Genomic DNA, 17,603 nt, shown 5'->3' on the forward strand with positions numbered 1-17,603 from the left:
ACACAATTATTAACATAATACCGAGATATCCACCCTACCCATAAGACTGTTAATATATTTATTTTGAAATATTTTTTTTACAGTTTTGTGCGTATATATCAAGTCAACAGTGTTGAAGCATCACTGAATGGGAGAGCGTTATCAATTATCTATCACAATCCATTGTATATATTATTCACATGTCATAAAACAAGGAAATATTATGAGCATGCTGATCATATTAATTGCAGTCTTCAACATGTTTAAATCATGAAATTTCTTGTGACAAGACTTAGTAGAATATCGGACTTACCAAGTTTACTGGACCTATCAGCTGCTACCCATCCCTAATTGAAGATCTTCAATCAGCTTAGACTTCTTCAGTCGTTTTCTTGGGCCACCTGTTAAAGGGAAGGTATATGTTTAAAATAATAAGCTGTGAAAATGAATGGCAAAGAAACCTACTTGGTTAGAGGTATAAAGCATTTCACTTTTCAAGTAATGTGGTTACGGGAAACATATCTCAGATTGTGTATTCCAATACGGATTATTTCACAGTTTTATCGTTATTATCTTCATTTATAGAGGATTGAAACAATCAAATGGTTGGAAAAAAACAAAGGTTCATGTATACTTTGCCTTTTATTAAGGCAGGATGGCATATCATTTATTGTATTGCATTTTAGACCGACGCAATTTAAAATTCTTTTCCATATTGTACCTTCACTGAAGTTCTCTGCGGTCTTTTTGCGGAGGTCTTCCACTGTCTCCTCAGTCTCTGCCCATTCTAAGACGAGCCGACGCCCGTACAGATGGCTGCTGTGACACAGAGCATCAAACGCCCTCTGTTGGTCAGAAAAATTAATAACTGGTTGTTCAACTCTTTTTTTAACTAGAAAGTATAAATAAAGTTTAGCATAAATACTGATACTACATTCAATGTTCTGAAAACGTTTAAGATGTTTAAAACCATTTCCCAACCATACAGCCATTTGAACACAATCGCTACGGTGCTGAATATAATGATAAACTTTGGCGACAGTCTATTGATCTCTTGTAATAATGGTTTGTAAAACAAAAGGATCAAGTTCAGGAATCGGGACTACAAAATAAACACTGGGCCCAATGTCATAGAGCTGTTTAAGCAGAGAATGATGCTTAACAATATTCTGCTAAGCAACAACAAGCAGGATACCGCACATTGTTAATGTGACTTGGTATTTTGGAGAGCAACCTTGTTCTGGTTAGCATAATTACATTGTGCTTAGCTACTTTTTGTGCTTAAGCAGCTCTATGAAATCGGGTGAGATTTGGAGCATGAATTCCCTATTCCCTCTTTGTCTGCAGGAAACGCAGTGTGGCACGGTAAAGCAAACCTTTGCAAATAAACCTAACGCAGCATTTCTTGTACCTTTGAATCTTGTTTACTGAGGAAGTCTACGAAGCCAAACCCTCGATGTGAACCCGTACCAGTCATCTTCTTGGGAAGTCTCACCGATTTGATCTCACCAAAGGTACTGAAAAATTGATAAATATTCAGGACAAATGTAAAATTGGAACTAATTATTTTCTTTATATTTGGGCAAGTCACACACTTATTAAAGTAAATGTTACTCTATAAAGATACAAAGGCAATTAGAAGCTTAGGGGAAGTTAACGTCATTCTCAGTATTCGGGTTTTTCAAAGTGATGCATTTCTCAGGAAAGTCAGCTGCCACCTTGTGTGTGACACCAGGATTTTAATAAACTCAATAGGGGTTCGGTTAGCCTGAACATCTGTTGTCACATTTCAAGGTATGGGAATAACACTGGATACCAGCCTTGAACAACTGGCAGGATAGTTCCGGTCGCTTCGCATCCCTTCACAAGGCAGAGATTTGTTAGTCTTCATACGCATGTACACGCATTCAATTGTGAATAAAACAACATTACATTATAAACATTCTACACACGCGCAGCAACAGACAATAAAAGACAATCTGCTGGTGATGTAGCCGCCCAGTACTGGTGCACTGTGTTCTAGTGCACTGTTTTCCAGTGTACTGTGTTCTAGTGCACTGTTTTCTAGTGCACTGTTTTCTAGTGCACTGTTTTCTAGTGCACTGTTTTCTAGTGCACTGTTTTCTAATGCACTGTTTTCTAGTGCACTGTTTTCTAGTGCACTGTTTTCTAATGCACTGTTTTCTAGTGCACTGTTTTCTAGTGCACTGTTTTCCAGTGCACTGTTTTCTAGTGCACTGTTTTCTAGTGCACTGTTTTCTAGTGCACTGTTTTCCAGTGTACTGTTTTCTAGTGCACTGTTTTCTAGTGCACTGTTTTCTAGTGCACTGTTTTCTAATGCACTGTTTTCTAGTGCACTGTTTTCTAGTGCACTGTTTTCTAGTGCACTGTTTTCTAGTGCACTGTTTTCCAGTGTACTGTTTTCTAGTGCACTGTTTTCTAGTGCACTGTTTTCCAGTGTACTGTTTTCTAGTGCACTGTTTTCTAGTGCACTGTTTTCTAGTGCACTGTTTTCCAGTGTACTGTTTTCTAGTGCACTGTTTTCCAGTGTACTGTTTTCTAGTGCACTGTTTTCTAGTGCACTGTTTTCTAGTGCACTGTTTTCTAGTGCACTGTTTTCTAGTGCACTGTTTTCTAGTGCACTGTTTTCTAGTGCACTGTTTTCCAGTGTACTGTTTTCTAGTGCACTGTTTCTTCTTTTATTCAGCTGAAGGGTTGCATGCCAATAAAACAGGACCGAATCTTAGCTTTTCCCCAAATGTTTTTTCCTCAAAATCTCAACAATCTTAGCAGTGTTTATAGGTGATGACTATACAGCTATGAATGAATGGTGAATTTCTTTCCAAATTGACTGTATTGTTCCTTTAACCTAGCTCTTACCAACTTACCCAAATAATTCATGTACTTCTTGCTTTGTAGCTTCAAATGGAATATTTCTGATGAGAATCTTACTTGACTTCTGATTTGAGTTTCCTGCTTTCTTAGAAGATGTTTTATTGGACCTGAAGAGAAACAAGAATCCATGGAATACAGTTACAAGGAGATGGTATGATTGGTAAACCGGTGGATTTGGGAAGAGTACTTTATGAAGCCATGGTATTTTCCAACATGATTGAACTCTGAACCTCCCAGGTGTTAGAAAGTGGTGAAATGATAATATTTGTTTTCCTAAATCTCTATGAAAATATAAATAAACAGTTTTCATATAATGCAGACACTTTTGTATGTTCTACCCCCTGCGACTAGTTGACAATTATTCATATCATTTTAAGTTATTGATTCTTGTTGAGTTAGTAAGGTTTGCGGTGACACCATGTAAAAATCTCATTTGTGAGTAGTGGGGGCTTTGAGAAAGGCCGGATTGTACTGCTTGGTGGTTCGGTCAGTGCGCTCGGACCGTCTTCTGGTTGCGAAGCCAAGGATTCTTAGAAAAGGGAACTTAATTACTACTCAAACAACCAATGGAGAGAAGACAAGGACGTTTCAGTTCTAGATGCAAGAGGAAAACCCCAGAGAAATATTCCAGGGAAAACCCGCGCAGTCAGGTAGGGACTGAAAACCAAATCTATATAGTGCCCCTGGAGGGAATCAAATTGGAGTCCAGGAGGTGCAAACTGCATCAACCTGACCATTCAAATAAAATGTTAAGGCAAAGGAGCAAACAAAGTCAAACAACCCAGATACAACCGCTATAATGAACTTACTGTATGGCTGCTCGATGTAAGAGCTTGAGTTCTAGACTGTGTTCATCTAGATAACAATGTTGTAATAGAACAAGTTCTAGCCCAGATAGAACCGCTATAATGAACTTACTGTATGGCTGCTCGATGTAAGAGCTTGAGTTCTAGACTGTGTTCATCTAGATAACAATGCTGTAATAGAACAAGATCTAGCCCAGATAGAACCGCTATAATGAACTTACTGTATGGCTGCTCGATGTAAGAGCTTGAGTTCTAGACTGTGTTCATCTAGATAACAATGTTGTAATAGAACAAGTTCTAGTCCAGATAGAACCAATATAATGAACTTACTGTATGGCTGCTCGATGTAAGAGCTTGAGTTCTAGACTGTGTTCATCTAGATAACAATGTTGTAATAGAACAAGTTCTAGCCCAGATAGAACCAATATAATGAACTTACTGTATGGCTGCTCGATGTAAGAGCTTGAGTTCTAGACTGTGTTCATCTAGATAACAATGTTGTAATAGAACAAGTTCTAGCCCAGATAGAACCGCTATAATGAACTTACTGTATGGCTGCTCGATGTAAGAGCTTGAGTTCTAGACTGTGTTCATCTAGATAACAATGTTGTAATAGAACAAGTTCTAGCCCAGATAGAACCGCTATAATGAACTTACTGTATGGCTGCTCGATGTAAGAGCTTGAGTTCTAGACTGTGTTCATCTAGATAACAATGTTGTAATAGAACAAGCTCTAGCCCAGATAGAACCAATATAATGAACTTACTGTATGGCTGCTCGATGTAAGAGCTTGAGTTCTAGACTGTGTTCATCTAGATAACAATGCTGTAATAGAACAAGCTCTAGCCCAGATAGAACCAATATAATGAACTTACTGTATGGCTGCTCGATGTAAGAGCTTGAGTTCTAGACTGTGTTCATCTAGATCACAATATTGTAATAGAACAAGTTCTAGCCCAGATAGAACCAATATAATGAACTTACTGTATGGCTGCTCGATGTGAAAGCTTGAGTTCTAGACTGTGTTCATCTAGATAACAATGTTGTAATAGAACAAGTTCTAGCCCAGATAGAACCGCTATAATGAACTTACTGTATGGCTGCTCGATGTAAGAGCTTGAGTTCTAGACTGTGTTCATCTAGATAACAATGTTGTAATAGAACAAGCTCTAGCCCAGATACAACCAATATAATGAACTTACTGTTTGGCTGCTCGATGTAAGAGCTTGAGTTCTAGACTGTGTTCATCTAGATAACAATGTTGTAATAGAACAAGTTCTAGCCCAGATAGAACCGCTATAATGAACTTACTGTATGGCTGCTCGATGTAAGAGCTTGAGTTCTAGACTGTGTTCATCTAGATAACAATGCTGTAATAGAACAAGATCTAGCCCAGATAGAACCGCTATAATGAACTTACTGTATGGCTGCTCGATGTAAGAGCTTGAGTTCTAGACTGTGTTCATCTAGATAACAATGTTGTAATAGAACAAGTTCTAGCCCAGATAGAACCAATATAATGAACTTACTGTATGGCTGCTCGATGTAAGAGCTTGAGTTCTAGACTGTGTTCATCTAGATAACAATGTTGTAATAGAACAAGTTCTAGCCCAGATAGAACCAATATAATGAACTTACTGTATGGCTGCTCGATGTAAGAGCTTGAGTTCTAGACTGTGTTCATCTAGATAACAATGTTGTAATAGAACAAGTTCTAGCCCAGATAGAACCGCTATAATGAACTTACTGTATGGCTGCTCGATGTAAGAGCTTGAGTTCTAGACTGTGTTCATCTAGATAACAATGTTGTAATAGAACAAGTTCTAGCCCAGATAGAACCGCTATAATGAACTTACTGTATGGCTGCTCGATGTAAGAGCTTGAGTTCTAGACTGTGTTCATCTAGATAACAATGTTGTAATAGAACAAGCTCTAGCCCAGATAGAACCAATATAATGAACTTACTGTATGGCTGCTCGATGTAAGAGCTTGAGTTCTAGACTGTGTTCATCTAGATAACAATGCTGTAATAGAACAAGCTCTAGCCCAGATAGAACCAATATAATGAACTTACTGTATGGCTGCTCGATGTAAGAGCTTGAGTTCTAGACTGTGTTCATCTAGATAACAATATTGTAATAGAACAAGTTCTAGCCCAGATAGAACCAATATAATGAACTTACTGTATGGCTGCTCGATGTGAAAGCTTGAGTTCTAGACTGTGTTCATCTAGATCACAATATTGTAATAGAACAAGTTCTAGCCCAGATAGAACCAATATAATGAACTTACTGTATGGCTGCTCGATGTGAAAGCTTGAGTTCTAGACTGTGTTCATCTAGATAACAATGTTGTAATAGAACAAGTTCTAGCCCAGATAGAACCAATATAATGAACTTACTGTATGGCTGCTCGATGTGAGAGCTTGAGTTCTAGACTGTGTTCATCTAGATAACAATGTTGTAATTCCTTCAATGCTTTCTGAGCTGACTTCTTCTTCTTGTATTCCACAAAACCATATCCCATGGACAACATCGATCCTGAAAAATAACAACATGCATCAAAATATAAATATTGTTTATTAAGAAATTTCAGATGCAACACAAAAATAATTGAAAGGTTGCAATACCAGCTGCTAACCCGTGGGGTTTGAACTGGTTCTAGCCACCAGGCTAGCTCGGTGGTCTAGTGGTGAGACACCTGCTCTATCAATTCAAAGGTTGATGGTTCCAAACTCACCCGAGTGATTTGCCTGTTGATTTTTTTACACTGAACTCAGAAAAGTACGGAGTATATACAGTGCTTGATACACGTCAGTGAAAAGGTAAAACAACAATAATGTTATTTATTCCCAATGCAAAACTAACATCTTGTTTACTTTCCAGAATTGTGGACTTGGTTTCCGTGCTGCGATGTTTCTATGCCTAAAATGACTTATCTATTTTTAGAATTGTTATTCAAGGCTTCAACATTTTGAGGATCATACAGTAATATAAATAAACCTTTGATCAATTACTTTGACTGTCAACTCCATGTAACACAGAGCCAATATTCAGGCAACTTGAAGGGAACCAACTGCACTGCACGCACAATGAACACTTTGGAAGCACAAGAGAGATTCTTCTAGCTGCAACTCACTATTCCAAAGAAAATAATGAGGAACCTGAAATGTGAAATGTGAATGAATTTCCTTATTGGTGATTGCCTGGAACTGGTTCCCTGTAGATTGCCTCCTGAGACATGGCCTTGAGCAATTGAGTAATCCTTAAAGATCAACCAACCAGACTAAGATGAAAAGGAAGATATTGATTACCTTTATGTTTAGGATCCTTCTTGCGAGATACAGTCACATTTTTCAAATGTCCACATTGTGAAAACAGCTGCAATCAAAATATTCAACAACTTAAAATAAACCAACTCATAAAGTTGTACCCGCGAATGACGACACATTTAAATGTTTTTGACTCATGAGTGCCAACTTTAAAGAGCTGTTAAGTGCAAGAAAAGGCTTTGTATAAAGAGTCTATTAACAATACAAATTATTTCATGCCCAAATAACCATTTCATAAAATTAGTTTTTGACTGATGCTCATACCAGCAAAATTTGTAAAGAACAGTACGAGTTGAAGATATATTCAGTGCAAACCTAGCCGACTTTTAAAAAATAGCCTCTTCTTTCCTGAAAGTATTCTAACTTTCTCAATTGTGATGGTCTTGAATCTCTTGGTTGGCTGCTCAGGTTGTTTTGAAAAGCTGTAATATTATTTTTCTGTATTGGCTGTGTGGCCAATCCTGCAAGTCAGGGTTGTTATGAATTGCATTTTGCTTACATCTTGCTTCAAACAAATAAAATAGGTTTCCCCAACCAATTCCAACAAACATTCCTTCATAACACCCGGCTAATTAAAAAAGCCTACAAATTAAATGGAATGACTGAAACAAAACTGAAAGAGAGAAACAAAAATCATGTATGAACGAAAACGATATTGAAACGATATTGAATGCATCATAGCTTTATAAAAACCTAGTTCCAGTACATGTAGATAGGGCAACATTCATCAATTTCAATGTGTGTTAGTGGAATTGAATCAATGTTGCTGAAACTGGCAGGGACAAAATACCATAACAAATGAGTTAAGAGAGAGATCAAAGCTTCCATCATTTCCTGAGATACTAAGAACACAATTTCTACCTTTTTCAGTGAATCTTCCGTTGTGTCAAAGTTGAGATTCTTGACAAAGATTGTTGTCTCTGATTCAGTTTCCTCCTCATCATTGTCTTCCAGCTCTACAAATAAAAACATAGAAACATTGTAAATATAAAAACATAGAAACAAGCCCTCAAGTTGCTCAACACTCGTATTCTTCAAATCTCTATCCCACTGGGTTTGGGTTGCATGGCTCTGCGTACCAGAAGCAAATAATCAACGCTTATGAAAGCCTTAAATTCTTCAAATCTCTATCCCACTGGGTTTGGGTTGCATGGCTCTGCGTACCAGAAGCAAATAATCAACGCTTAAATCTCTATCCCACTGGGTTTGGGTTGCATGGCTCTGTGTACCAGAAGCAAATAATCAACGCTTAAATCTCTATCCCACTGGGTTTGGGTTGCATGGCTCTGTGTACCAGAAGCAAATAATCCAAATCTCTATCCCGCTGGGTTTGGGTTGCATGGCTCTGCAAACCAGAAGCAAATAATCAACGCTTATGAAAGCCTTAAATTCTTCAAATCTCTATCCCACTGGGTTTGGGTTGCATGGCTCTGTGTACCAGAAGCAAATAATCGACGCTTATGAAAGCCCGAAATTCGCACTTATGCTGACATTCACGGGTTAGCAGGGAATTTTTGCTTGTGTGAGTGCGTTCTCCCTGTTACTAAGCATTCTTCGCTTACACAGCTAGCGCATATATTCAGCGCTTGTACAGTAAAGCAGAGAATGGTGATCATAAGCGCAGAATTTCGGCATTGAGCAGAGCCATGAAATTTGGCCCTGGTATCATGCATGGACTTAAGCAAAGCATGTCAAATCAATCTCAGTCAGTAGATTTAGGTATTCCTGGCTCAAAATCCAAAATTGTTAAAGATAATCTATAAATTGAAACTACTCTTACCTGTATTACAATAAACAGTTACTTGAAATTACATTTTGACAAGTTAAAGATTTTAAGACACTTAACTTAAAGGAAAGGTACACGTTTGGGAATTGTCAAAGACTAGTCTTCTCACTTGGTGTATCCCATCCAAAAACACCCTTGTTGGACGAATTTGCGTGCTTTCGGATAGGAATAAAAGACTTCTAGCTACATGTAGAAGTCTTTTATTATTTTAGTGAAAAATTACCTCTTTCTCAAAAACGTTACTTCAGAGGGAGTTGTTTCCCACAATGTTTTACACTCTCAACAGCTCTCCAATGCTCGTTACCAAGTCAGTTTTTAAGTTAATACTTGTTTTGAGTAACTTAAATGCATTTATAAAGCGCTTTAACACTGTTTTCAAAGCGCTGTACAGTCAAGAAAAACATTAAAATGCAGGATAAAAAACATGAGCAAAAATAGCACAAAAAAAACCACTTCATTTGTAGAAACAGTTTCAGTTTTCCATGATTCTCCAAGTTACAAATACAACACTATGCAGGGTAAAATCGTATCACATGATCACAAAGACAAAATAAATGTTAACAGGATTTTCCTTAAGTGAACATTTGCCCTAGTTAATGAAAACCTAGAGAGATGTGGATCTCTTGTTACTTATAGGCAGTGAACACTATTGGTAATTACTCAAAATAATGATTAGCACAAAACCTTACTTGGTATTAAGTAATGGGGAGAGGTTGGTAGTATAAAACATTGTGAGAAACGGCTCCCTCTGAAGTGGAGTAGTTTTTGAGAAAGAAGTAATTTTCCACGAATTTGATATCGAGACCTCAAGTTTAGAACTTGAGGTCTCGAAATCAAGCATCTGAAAGCACACAACTTCGTGTGACAAGGGTGTTTTTTCTTTCATAGTTATCTCGCAACTCCAACGACCGATCGAGCTCAAATTTTCACAGGTTTGTTATTTGATGCATATGTTGAGATACACCAAGTGAGAAGACTGGTCTTTGACAATTACCAATAGTGTCCAGTGTCTTTAAATACAAGCAGTGTATATTTACTTTGTTTCATTGGTAGATCTGCATCTAGTTTCTTCCCTTCCTGTGTTGGTTTTTCACCCTGTGTGTCACTGTGTTTGTCACTGTGTGTGTCACTGGGTTCGTCACTTGGTTTGTCATTCGTTGTAGATTCCTTTATGCCAGCTGCGTTGAAGACGTTCATCGGAGCCCATTCAAGATAAAGAGGAACATGATGAAACTGAAATGATAGAAATAATAAATAATTAAAATGTCCAATTATAAGGAGAGATTCTTACATTGCATGGAGGGAAAAACATCTAGGTGCTTGGTACCCAATAACATATCAATGTTGAATAGATCTACCCTCTGCTTATTAGACAATTCTAAGTGGCAGTTATCACAAGGAATCTTAATGGGTCTAGTGTTACAGGGATGTGATAGGCTGTTTAAAAAAAAACAAAAAAACTATTAGCTCAAAGTTATAAAATTAGTTATAAAATATAATTAAAACAAAAATAATAAGTAATGATTTTTTCCTTCTCTCTTTTTTGGTAGGGGGTTTTAAAAAATGGATTTGCGGTTAAGGAGAAATCCCATCCCTGGTGTTAAGACATCTGCTCTAAAATGCTGTCCAAACCCCATCTGAGTAATAGGGCGAGCCAGGCCAGGTTTCGAACCCCAAAAACAAGAGGGAACACAAACCTTTGTATAAGCGAGTTGAAAGAAAGCACTTCTTGCTTCAGTAGGTTCAATGAACTCAATAATAGCCGTCACACCAGCAGGAGGTAATATCACACGTCCTAAACTCCCAAATGGTACAAATAAATCTTGTAGTTCAGTGGCTTGTGTAGCAGCAGGAAGGTTCTTCACAAGCATCACTGTTTTACTTCTAGCACCAGACGCCTAAAGAAATATCAGAAAAGGATCAATTATGAATAGTGTGAGTCAAACGTTTCTCACTAAACGTTACTCTTTGAGTTTGTGCACCAACATACAGGCATCATACTTCATTCAAGTAGGGGAGAGGGCAAGTCATATTGGTATTTCATGGTAGATGAGGTTTGCAGTAGCACCATGTGTAAATCTCTTTTGCATAGTGTTGGTTCTGAAAAGAGCTGCTGGCTGACAATTCAACGTTTCAATCAGTATGCACTGAACGTCTTTATTTTATGGTTCACTATTTGGCAATCACCACGGCAAGGAGACAGTTTCCTTTATGAAGTATCAACTTGCAAATGTTTTATAAATTTGTCAGTGTTATCATATCAAATTTGAAGAGCAAAAGATTGTTGATGGCGTCATGTGTCGACACTCCCAGAGACTTTCTCAAAGGCTAAAGAGAGCCCTTAAAAAAACTCTGCAAGGGTAAAAAAACGGCAACATTAACATTTATTTGCATTGAAACCATAGGTCGTTTTGGCTGGAAGCAGTTTGCAACAGCTAATTCTATTTTCAAATTAAAAGAGCTTTAAGATGATGTCAACTTTTGTTCCATTTTAATCGAATAATACTGTCTAAAATATCCAGATGGCCCCTGAGTTGGGCTTTCCAGAAATTGCAAACTGGTCTGAATCCATGACATAATTCATTTCCAAGATTGACAGATGATCTACAAAACAAAAAGTTGAATACCTGACTGAATGAGTTCAAAGCTACACCATTATCCAGCAGGAATTGTCTCGTCTCGGCAACAATCTGAGTTTCTCCTAGAGCCATCCTAACGGCTAAACTACGACCTGTCTCCTAAATAAACATGACAAATACATATGTGGCTTTTGAGTTAGTTATGTAGGAATGCAAAACAAGTGATCATTTAGGATATATGTACAACAGAAAATCACCTACAATACATGATTCATAAATACCTCAGACAGTTTTGCTATTCCTATTGTGTAATGTGTGTGAACACGCGCGTATTCCCACCACCACTCGACGCACACAAAACATTTTGCCAAAAGATTTTGAAAATTTGAAAAGCTTTGTGTGTTGGGCGCGCGAGCTAATGTATGCCAATTTAAATTACGCGGAACGCAATTGGCATAGATATTGTTAACAGTGCGTGAAATGTTGATACACGCGTGTATACACACCGACTGACACGCAGAAACATTTTTACCAAAGATTTTGAAAATTTGCAAACTTCGAAAAAATTCGCAAATGAAACAGTGTCACACTGTCTACACATGTTAAGTTATGTCGCTTTTAACATAAGGGCATTTATGAACGGGAATACAAGAGTAGTGACTCGTTCTTAAACAGCCGTTTAAAACCTTGTAGGGTCATGGCCATGCGATAAAGGCGATCAACCAGAATGTGTCGCACCAAGACTATACGCGCATGCACACGAATAGAACCGGAAACTGTCGGAAATAGGCACGCAACACACGGACTTCGTACATGTACATGTAACATGTACATATATACCATGGAGGTAGAAACATACAGAGCTCAAGCACATCAGAAACGGATAAGTTTTACAGAGTTTCTTACTTTATTATGCCTTTTAACCAAAAAGGTATTTATGAATGAGATAAAAGCTAAGCTACTAGTTCTTTCAAGGCCGTTTAAAACCTTGAAGGGTCGAATTGCCGTGTGATAAAGGCCCTCGCCTTCCCCGCTCGGGCCTTTATCACACGGCAATTCGGCCCTGCCTGTTTTAAACGGCCGTGAAAGAACTAGGTAGCTACCCTTTTATTCCCTTATTTTAAGACATCAGCTTACTGATGGCGCCATGAGCAACGATCGTTTGAATATGGCACCATATAAATGTCACGATTGATTGATTGATTGATTGATTGATTGATTGACTGAGAGGGTTGTACCTTGTGTAACAGTGTTGTAACTTGGAAAACTCCAGTGATACAATAAAGTCACCTTGCCAGTGACAATAATTATAATAATAATCTGAGAGACTAGTCATCCTTACTTGCAGCTGAGAAGCTGAATTGCGAAGGATGCAGTTACAACATATTCAGGCTGCAGGCATTTAAGCACGCCTCTGGCAGCCTTCCACATCAACCAGACATTTTCTGCTAAACAAAAATAAGCTAGACACCAGTGACAACTGGTACATGTGGAATGCTATTTTCGCTGGTAAACTTATTCTAGTAAGTAGACTTTTATTGTGCTTGGCTACTTTTTGTGCTTAAACAGCTCTATGAAATTGGGCCCTGCTCTCACTGGGGTCCAGCGTCATGAACAAAATTAAAAGAAAACTGATGAGATATAAGTCTTGAAGGATTTGTCGTTTCTACTTACCGCATCCAGAACTTGACTCTTAGTTGTTTGATATTTCTGTGCAATGGCTTCTGCTACAGCGTCAGCACCAATGAAAAGAGAATTCCAGTTGTGGGAACTAAACAAACAAATACATGAAGAAAGACAGGAAGTGAGACCTACAGATAATAAATGAGGAGACTTCTTAACGGAACTAGTATTCTAGTTGTTTAAGGGCAGATAAACCATTAGTTCTTGGTTCTAGTATTCTAGTTGTTTAAGGGCAGATAAACCATTAGTTCTTGGTTCTAAGGTTCCATTGTTTAAGGGCAGATAAACCATTAGTTCTTGGTTCTAAGGTTCCATTGTTTAAGGGCAGATAAACCATTAGTTCTTGGTTCTAAGGTTCCATTGTTTAAGGGCAGATAAACCATTAGTTCTTGGTTCTAAGGTTCCATTGTTTAAGGGCAGATAAACCATTAGTTCTTGGTTCTAGTATTCTAGTTGTTTATGGGCAGATAAACCATTAGTTCTTGGTTCTAAGGTTCCATTGTTTAAGGGCAGATAAACCATTAGTTCTTGGTTCTAGTATTCTAGTTGTTTAAGGGCAGATAAACCATTAGTTCTTGGTTCTAGTATTCTAGTTGTTTAAGGGCAGATAAACCATTAGTTCTTGGTTCTAGTATTCTAGTTGTTTAAGGGCAGATAAACCATTAGTTCTTGGTTCTAGTATTCTAGTTGTTTAAGGGCAGATAAACCATTAGTTCTTGGTTCTAGTATTCTAGTTGTTTAAGGGCAGATAAACCATTAGTTCTTGGTTCTAGTATTCTAGTTGTTTAAGGGCAGATAAACCATTAGTTCTTGGTTCTAAGGTTCCATTGTTTAAGGGCAGATAAACCATTAGTTCTTGGTTCTAAGGTTCCATTGTTTAAGGGCAGATAAACCATTAGTTCTTGGTTCTAAGGTTCCATTGTTTAAGGGCAGATAAACCATTAGTTCTTGGTTCTAAGGTTCCATTGTTTAAGGGCAGATAAACCATTAGTTCTTGGTTCTAAGGTTCCATTGTTTAAGGGCAGATAAACCATTAGTTCTTGGTTCTAAGGTTCCATTGTTTAAGGGCAGATAAACCATTAGTTCTTGGTTCTAAGGTTCCATTGTTTAAGGGCAGATAAACCATTAGTTCTTGGTTCTAAGGTTCCATTGTTTAAGGGCAGATAAACCATTAGTTCTTGGTTCTAAGGTTCCATTGTTTAAGGGCAGATAAACCATTAGTTCTTGGTTCTAGTATTCTAGTTGTTTAAGGGCAGATAAACCATTAGTTCTTGGTTCTAAGGTTCCATTGTTTAAGGGCAGATAAACCATTAGTTCTTGGTTCTAGTATTCTAGTTGTTTAAGGGCAGATAAACCATTAGTTCTTGGTTCTAAGGTTCCATTGTTTAAGGGCAGATAAACCATTAGTTCTTGGTTCTAAGGTTCCATTGTTTAAGGGCAGATAAACCATTAGTTCTTGGTTCTAAGGTTCCATTGTTTAAGGGCAGATAAACCATTAGTTCTTGGTTCTAAGGTTCCATTGTTTAAGGGCAGATAAACCATTAGTTCTTGGTTCTAGTATTCTAGTTGTTTAAGGGCAGATAAACCATTAGTTCTTGGTTCTAAGGTTCCATTGTTTAAGGGCAGATAAACCATTAGTTCTTGGTTCTAGTATTCTAGTTGTTTAAGGGCAGATAAACCATTAGTTCTTGGTTCTAAGGTTCCATTGTTTAAGGGCAGATAAACCATTAGTTCTTGGTTCTAAGGTTCCATTCTTGCTGAGACTTTCATTAACAATCGCTCAAAGAATAACAAGGTGAGTTTGCTGCAGGAATGTTTTTGCTATATCTCTAACTGTCTGCAAATCAAAATCTGCAAAACAAGATGGTACTACTTTACTTTTTTCCACAGCTGTTCGTGATTATTCATCAATTATTTTTCAGTAGAAATCTCTAGTTTTGTTTTGGGAGCGCGAATTGAAGCAGCTATAGGTATTTGCTGCCCAGGGAGCTGAGGTATTTGCTGCCCAGGGAGCTGAGGTATTTGCTGCCCAGGGAGCTGAGGTATTTGCTGCCCAGGGAGCTGAGGTATTTGCTGCCCAGGGAGCTGAGGTATTTGCTGCCCAGGGAGCTGAGGTTTGAGGAACACTCCCAAGTATGCCCAACCAACAGGAATAATGTTGTAAAATACCTTCATCTAGCTACTAGAATATTTGTGCTCTAAAGAACCAACTATTATTTGGCCTTTTCCTCTTTCATTGGTCTCTATAGGACCCATTTTAACATTAGAATGTCAGCAAACCATCATGTCTGGTTGGGTTTCCAAACATTAGAATGAAAGCAAACCATCATGTCTGGTTGGGTTTCCAAACATTAGAATGTAAGCAAACCATCATGTCTGGTTGGGTTTCCAAACATTAGAATGTAAGCAAACCATCATGTCTGGTTGGGTTTCCAAACATTAAAATGTCAGCAAACCATCATGTCTGGTTGGGTTTCCAAACATTAGAATGTCAGCAAACCATCATGTCTGGTTGGGTTTCCAAACATTAGAATGTAAGCAAACCATCATGTCTGGTTGGGTTTCCAAACATTAGAATGTAAGCAAACCATCATGTCTGGTTGGGTTTCCAAACATTAAAATGTCAGCAAACCATCATGTCTGGTTGGGTTTCCAAACATTAGAATGTCAGCAAACCATCATGTCTGGTTGGGTTTCCAAACATTAGAATGTAAGCAAACCATCATGTCTGGTTGGGTTTCCAAACATTAGAATGTAACCAAACCATCATGTCTGGTTGGGTTTCCAAACATTAGAATGTAAGCAAACCATCATGTCTGGTTGGGTTTCCAAACATTAGAATGTAAGCAAACCATCATGTTTGGTTGGGTTTCCAAACATTAGAATGTAAGCAAACCATCAAAGTGGATACAAAAAGTGAGTATAACATTTCTCATGTTTAACTTTGGATACCTAGTAATTCCAACAGACTGGGTCAGGTTTGTGGTAGCACCATGTGTTAATCTCTCTTGAGTAATGTCAGTTCTGAAACTAACGGGTGGTTGACAACTCAGCGTCAAAAAAAACCCTCTAGAGCAATATAGAGTATCATTTCTTAAACACTGTCAAGAAATTGTAGTCTCAGTCAATACCTTCCACTACGAGCCTTATCTTTAGATTTCTTCTTATTCTTGAATGAAGATCCCTCTCTCTGTTCTCCGTCATCTTCTGGGCTTTTCTTTTCTTTTCCAGGTAAAATATGAAGCAGTCGTCCCTACACAAGGATAAGAAGATGAACTAATTGGTAAGACACTGCTCTAGAATTGCAAAGGTCGTGGGTTTGAATTCCACCCAAGTAACACGCCTGGGATTTTTTCCACAGAACTCGGGAACGTACTGAGTAAACAGTGCTAACACATATTGGTGTAAGGGTATAACCAAAATTAATACTCTCTATCCCTAATCCAATATCTATTAAGATGAGCATCGTTCCTTTAAGACGCATCTTGAGATGTTGTAACCAACCAGTCATAGTAAAATCTGTTCTGAGTGTACATGTCTCATCAGGCCGGTGTTTATATCTGGTTTCATTGGCAATAAACGACCAAGAAGACATGCTGCCAGACCATCACAGGTAACTCCTTAGCTCTCACAGGTGCCCATTTGTAGTCTACCCCCTAGACCGCTCGGCAACAACACCCCATCTATCATTCAAAATGATGTATACAAAAAAGTCTGATTATAGACTGTTTAAGTTTAGAGCGATAAGGTCACCATTGAGCTTCCAGGCACCTCTAAGCCATAAGCTATGGGAGATTAACTTGGGTGCAATATTGTGAGATATATAGAGGTTTGCTACCTGAAACGTTGTTCCGTCCAGCTCTGTGAATGCTTTAACAGCATGTTCAGGCATCATGAATGTTATAAACGCAAAACCTTTAATCTTCTTGGTCAGAGAGTCTATTGGAAGATTGACTTCAGTTAGCGGCCCTGTAATTGAGGAGAGAACACAACAAGGTTGCATAATCTTTACAAAGGGTTAGGTTTTATACCCATAAGTGTAAGATTCATGCCCCAGTTTGGATGCTTCAAACTCTTATGTGGGTGCTTCATACGTGTATGTGGGTGCTTCATACATGTATGTGGGTGCTTCATACATGCATGTGGGTGCTTCATACATGCATGTGGGTGCTTCATACATGCATGTGGGTGCTTCATACATGCATGTGGGTGCTTCATACATGCATGTGGGTGCTTCATACATGCATGTGGGTGCTTCATACATGCATGTGGGTGCTTCATACATGCATGTGGGTGCTTCATACATGCATGTGGGTGCTTCATACATGCATGTGGGTGCTTCATACATGCATGTGGGTGCTTCATACATGCATGTGGGTGCTTCATACATGCATGTGGGTGCTTCATACATGCATGTGGGTGCTTCATACATGCATGTGGGTGCTTCATACATGCATGTGGGTGCTTCATACATGCATGTGGGTGCTTCATACATGCATGTGGGTGCTTCATACATGCATGTGGGTGCTTCATACATGCATGTG

General features: G+C 38.3%; 1 protein-coding gene across 1 annotated transcript in view; it reads right to left on the minus strand.

The window, feature by feature from the left end:
- Positions 1 to 271: 271 nt before the first annotated feature.
- LOC117290499 (probable RNA-binding protein 19) overlaps positions 272 to 17,603 on the minus strand; it is a 37,430-nt gene continuing 20,098 nt past the window's right edge. The window contains exons 14-26 of the mRNA XM_033771918.1: positions 16,898 to 17,028; positions 16,191 to 16,312; positions 13,051 to 13,147; positions 11,425 to 11,535; positions 10,495 to 10,695; positions 9,835 to 10,030; positions 7,873 to 7,967; positions 6,994 to 7,060; positions 6,082 to 6,220; positions 2,868 to 2,981; positions 1,391 to 1,496; positions 701 to 824; positions 272 to 380 (exon numbers count right to left, since the gene is read on the minus strand). Of these exons, the coding sequence (XP_033627809.1) occupies positions 310 to 380; positions 701 to 824; positions 1,391 to 1,496; positions 2,868 to 2,981; positions 6,082 to 6,220; positions 6,994 to 7,060; positions 7,873 to 7,967; positions 9,835 to 10,030; positions 10,495 to 10,695; positions 11,425 to 11,535; positions 13,051 to 13,147; positions 16,191 to 16,312; positions 16,898 to 17,028 (1,574 nt within the window). The 3' untranslated portion in view covers positions 272 to 309. The remainder of the gene's footprint in view (positions 381 to 700; positions 825 to 1,390; positions 1,497 to 2,867; positions 2,982 to 6,081; positions 6,221 to 6,993; positions 7,061 to 7,872; positions 7,968 to 9,834; positions 10,031 to 10,494; positions 10,696 to 11,424; positions 11,536 to 13,050; positions 13,148 to 16,190; positions 16,313 to 16,897; positions 17,029 to 17,603) is intronic.

The sequence above is a fragment of the Asterias rubens genome, chromosome 5 (assembly GCF_902459465.1).
Source record: "Asterias rubens chromosome 5, eAstRub1.3, whole genome shotgun sequence".
In the NCBI taxonomy this organism is placed as follows: Eukaryota; Metazoa; Echinodermata; class Asteroidea; order Forcipulatida; family Asteriidae; genus Asterias; species Asterias rubens.